We start from the raw sequence: 5,132 nt of genomic DNA, 5'->3' as shown, positions 1-5,132 counted from the left end.
CAATGGGAATAGATAAGATATAGTACATTACACTTACAAGCCAAAAAAAGATACGATAACTTATCGATAATGACCATTCAAAACGAAGTAAAAAAGCATTGCAAGCACCTTTTCTTTTACAGTAGTAATAAACTAGAGAAAGAGAAAAGAAAACCAAAACACCATTTTCACATCTAAAGAACATTAATGCTGGCATATTAATTCTGCTTCTTTAGGAAAACACTTGTCAACACCATCTTGGATTCCAAAGAAGCCTTTAGCAACTTGATACCCTGTTACAAACATTACAAAAATACAATAAAGTTGAAATACTGAAATCAGAAGAAAAAAATTGAGAGATATAACTACCTCAGCCATGCCCAGCTCAACCACCTTTTCTTGCAAGGTACCAATTTCCTTGATATTGAACTTGTTCAAAAGTGTGATGCTAGATATGGTTGACATTGGCTGAATCACCAAATCATCCATCACCATAAAAGTCACAACATCCTTCACAAAACCATTGTAAACAAAAGTTTTCTTTTTAGGGACCTTCCTATTTCCAATAGGATGTACTTCACGGTTCATATAATGAGTGGAACTGCCGTAAAGGTTGGGACGGCCAGGACATATAGTGTTGCTATCATATGTAACCTCGTAATGGTTACATTTATTAGGGCACATGTACAACTTAGTTTCTTCATCATCTTCGTCATTTTGGGTAAGGAGGCCAGAGATTTCAGTGGAAGAACTTTGTGCTTTTGGGTTTAAGAGAACATCCTTGGTTTGAAATGGTTGCATGTAGTTCTGGTTCAGACTTTGAACACTCTGATACAGATTTCCTAAGCTACCTACCATGTTATTCGCACTTAGTAGCTTAACTACAGTACCAATAGGTAAGCATAGCAAGTTGAAGAGAAAGTCTATGACAGGTTTTGAAGCTTCTGCAAAAAGAACTTTCTCATTCTTTGTATCTATAAGAAGTTTCATAGACACTTTGGTGGAAGAAGAAGAAGAAGCCATATTATATTGAAGAGAAATGATTATATAATAGACTTATTATGAAAAGCACTTATTATGAAAAGCAATAAATTTATAGACAGACTATTACAAAGAGTTGAGTGTTGTTGCACAATATATTGATTAAACAATGGAAGATAGAAAAAGCATTCACTCAGTTGATGTGATTGGCTGCAGAAAAATAGAGTTTATCAATGCTAATGCACAGTAAAACGCCGCAACAAATCTCAAATAATCTTCACTGCAGCCAGACAGGATCACTGCTTGAGATTCAACTGTCTGAAAACCTATTACACAAATATTTTATATCTCTTAATTTAGCTTATATAATAAATTCAAGTTTTCTATTGCAACATACATTAATTAAAATATTTTGAAATTATATTTGATTTTTTGTATTCTTTTTTTATTTTTATATTAGAATGTTATAAGATAATAGTTACTACTTAAATTTGAAAGAGTATGAGTGTTTTGATTTTCCTTGTGATTTTAATTTTTGACGTTAAATATCTGTGTTGTTATTTTATTACTCTTGTTTTCCAACATATTCATCTCAAAGAGTGAGTTCGTTATTATTTGTAAATCAGCACGGCTGCTTTTATCTAAATGCGTAATTTTTGAATTTAGATTGTGTGCTTTGTGAGGAAATTAATGAGACATTGCGATATTCTTTTTTGTGTTGTCGTTTTGTCGTTATTGTTTGGATAAAGATGGCAAATTGAATAGGTTTGAACCTTAATTGTTCCGGTGATTTTAAGGAGAATTTTTGGCATTGGAGCAATTTTTGTCGTGCAAAGAAGGTGAAAAAAGGGAAGGAGGGAGTTGTTTGACTAGCCATTCTTTGGAGCATTTGGTTACGAAGAAATGAGATAGTCTTCAACAATTCGACTTGGAATTCAAGAGATGTCGTGTGGAGTTGTAAAGCTCTAATTTCTATGAGTTTTTCAATAACTCATTGTATTACTTAAGCTAGAGTTCATTAGGTGTGTAATTTTCTTTGGTTGGAGTTCTGTAATTTGAGACTTGGTTGGTTCATTAATATATTTTCTTGCTTTCAAAAAAAAAATTTTTTGATAAATTATGGTGTGATTTCTATTTTGTTGTATCGGTGATTCATACCCATTGTAAGAGGTATTTAGCATGTGTTGTTTGGTTTTTGAAAAAGTCAAAAAAATAATTTTAAAAATGTAGAGTTGATATTAAAAATATGGAATTGATTATATATTAAAAATTAATTCTATTTGAACTTAAAATGTACAGAATAAGAGTTTAAAAGTAGTTTTTTACGCTTAAAATTATATTTTATCACACTTTAACATAAATGTATTCAAATATAAATGAATTCTGAAAAACTCAACTCTATTAAAATCAATTATATAAAATTCAATTATAATTCAAACACACCTTATTTATTAAATTTTTTTTATATATAAAATAAATGATGTAAGACATCGTTTTACTCACATGGCATCATAACACATTGATTGATTGATGGATGTGCTGACATGATTTTTTTTTATTTTCTAAAGCTTTTTCATTTTGCCAATATATTTGTGTGAGTTGTAATCTTTTACACATTTTAAAAGAAATTTTCTAAAGTACTCTCACTTTAAACAATAATTTTTAAAATAGTATTTCTAATTTTTTTTTTTTGAAAGTTACCACCAATTACCAAAAAAAAAAAATAGGAAGCTTGTTAATTTGTAGATTTTTCTACGAAATTTTCTTTTAAAAATTGCTATAAGGTTCAAGTAATAAAATCTGCAAAAAAAAATACGTAGATAGTAATAAATTTTCTCAAAAAGTTTCCTAAAATATGTTAATAAGTAGACAAAATGAAAAAAGAAATACTAATAGCAATCAGTATTTCTTTTTTCATTTGGTCTACTTATTAACATATTTTATGAAACTTTTTGAGGAAATGTATTACTAATAGCAATCAACAGAATTTTACACCATATTGGAAATAAGATAGGAAAGACGGTGAAGGTTGATAAAAATACAGTTTTACACGCTCGTGGAAAGTATGCGAGGATATGTGTAGAAATTGATTTAACCAAAACTTTGGTTGCAATGTTTATGATCAATGACCGTTACTACAAGGTGGAGTACGAAGGCTTACACTTACTCTACAAAAACTGTGGAAAATTCGGACACTACAAAGAAGGGTGCCCGGTTAAAGAGACTGTGGAGATTAATGAGAAAGGGAACGATCAAGAGGTTGGGGAACATAATAGAGATGAGAGTATTAAGGCGCAAAGCGAAGTGCGGCATCTGGAGAGCGATGTCACTGGGCCATGGGTTGTTGTACAGAAACAAAGGCGCATGCGTAAAGGAAAAGAGAAGGATGGTAATGGGTGGTTAGGCGGCGGAAAAAAAGCTCTGGTGAATATTAATGAGGCAGGGAACAAGACTACGGTGAAAGTTAATGATGGAGGGAACAAGGATTTGGAGAAAATTATTAATTTACCTAATATATGAGGGTCACAATTTCATGCCTTATATGGTGGAACAGAGGAGTTAATGGAGAATGTTTCAAACTTTAATGAGCAAAATTTGAATGGGCCCACAACTGGAGGTGTTGAGAGTAACGGTCAGGATAAGAAAGAGAAGTACGTGGAAAGGAATATTTCCTTTCTTGGTAAAGGTGGGGAAGCTGTTACACGTACCCAATCGGAAGGACATGAGGAGTTGGTGGATTCACTAACTAATATGGGAATCAGAGTAGATAATCAGGTGGATAACAATAGTAAAACTCCAAGAGGCACAACTGGGAAAAATTTGAAGAAACAAAAACAGACAAAAGAAGTACAAATAACAGTAAAGCAGTTGGATTGGCGACACGTGGAGGAATTGTCATTAGGGAGAAAACAAGTGGAATCAGCAAAAAAGGGATTGAAGTCATGTTTGGGAAAACTAATAAGCGGAACAATTATAGGGAGAATCATTCAGATTTGTATACTTTGCAGAGTAAGACAAGTCTAGCAGTGGAGTTGGTAACATGTGTGGATAAGGAGCAGCCTAATCATGCACAGCATGAAGCCCAGTATGAGAAGGCTGAACCTCCTGACTTACAAGAAGAAGCAGTGTGTAACCTTGAGGCTGTAAGAGTAATATCCCAGTCTCAGTCTATGGAGAACGAAAAGGAAGAAGCACAGCTAGTAAGTGAGAATGATCTTACTATGGAAATTGTGGAAGAGACTCCCATGGGAGCCAAATGATGCGAGATTCCTTTATTTGTTAATTGCCAATGATGATTACACCAAATAGGATTATGGTTTGGAATTGTAGAGGCGCGGCTAGTAAATCTTTCTATAGATATTGCAAACACTATATGGACATGTATCATTCGTCGATGTTAGTGATTTTAGAAACCAGATGCGATCCTAAGCTCTTGGACAAAACCTTTGAGAAATTAGATTTTGACAAGAACATGTTTGTTGAGAATAGAGGCTATTCAGGAAGTATAGTAGTAGAGTGGAAATCGAGCTACTTTGAAATCAATTTGTGCAAAAAGGATGACCAATTTCTGCACCTGCATATTAAAGATAATGACAAGCAGGATTTTTTCTTTACTGCAGTGTATGCTAGTCCTCATGAAAACAAAAAGAAACTCCTTTGGGAGATGTTGAATGATATCTCCATAAGAAAGCAGCATCTGTGGCTTGTAGCAGGTGATTTCAATGATATTGCTAAGAGTTTTGAGAAAAGAGGTGGTCTTCAAGCCTCCAATAATAGATGCACCACTTTTCGCAATAGGATTCAAAGTTGTTTGCTCGAAGATATTGAATCTAGAGGTCCAAATTTTACGTGGCGAGGTCCTATTTTCCACGAAGGTCAACGTATTTATGAAAATATGGATCGTGCCTTAAGTAACGATAGCTGGCGATGGAGATTTTCGAATGCGTAGGTCAAAGTGCTGGCGCGGGTTGAATTTTCATACCACCATCCAATTCTCATTGTTCCAACTGTCACTTTCAATAGCATAGCTGAGAAACCCTTCAGGTTTGAAAATGCATGGCTGCTAAATGAATCTTATCATGACATGATCAAGCATCATTGGAATAATGGTGCTAATTTCCTTTAAAATATTAGAAGCATTAGAGAAGGAATCAAGGACTGGAAATTAGAAA

The 5,132-nt window shown here is 33.5% G+C and overlaps 2 protein-coding genes across 2 annotated transcripts; one reads left to right on the top strand and one right to left on the bottom strand.

The window, feature by feature from the left end:
* LOC131645842 (uncharacterized) lies at positions 1-1,003 on the bottom strand. Its single transcript, XM_058916041.1, has 2 exons — positions 349-1,003; positions 1-272 (listed from the first exon to the last, which is right to left on the bottom strand). The coding sequence occupies exons 1-2, from the start codon at positions 1,000-1,002 to the stop codon at positions 198-200; spliced, it is 729 nt and encodes a 242-aa protein (XP_058772024.1). The 5' UTR covers position 1,003; the 3' UTR covers positions 1-197.
* A 3,270-nt stretch (positions 1,004-4,273) lies between these two features.
* On the top strand, positions 4,274-4,909 carry LOC131648533 (uncharacterized). Its single transcript, XM_058918283.1, has one exon. The coding sequence runs from the start codon at positions 4,274-4,276 to the stop codon at positions 4,907-4,909; it is 636 nt and encodes a 211-aa protein (XP_058774266.1).
* Positions 4,910-5,132: the final 223 nt, after the last annotated feature.

This window comes from Vicia villosa, linkage group LG2, assembly GCF_029867415.1.
Source record: "Vicia villosa cultivar HV-30 ecotype Madison, WI linkage group LG2, Vvil1.0, whole genome shotgun sequence".
Lineage (NCBI taxonomy): Eukaryota > Viridiplantae > Streptophyta > Magnoliopsida > Fabales > Fabaceae > Vicia > Vicia villosa.
Note: the sequence above shows the minus strand (reverse complement) of the source record. Positions and strands in the feature narration are given on the sequence as shown.

Bases quoted from the DNA above. Each gene is read 5' to 3' on its own strand.
- LOC131645842 (XM_058916041.1), bottom strand. From the start codon at position 1,002: ATGGCTTCTTCTTCTTCTTCCACCAAAGTGTCTATGAAACTTCTTATA. The intron at 273-348 runs GTAGTTATATCT...TGTTTGTAACAG, and splicing joins TTGAGCTGGGCATGGCTGAG to GGTATCAAGTTGCTAAAGGC.
- LOC131648533 (XM_058918283.1), top strand. From the start codon at position 4,274: ATGGTTTGGAATTGTAGAGGCGCGGCTAGTAAATCTTTCTATAGATAT.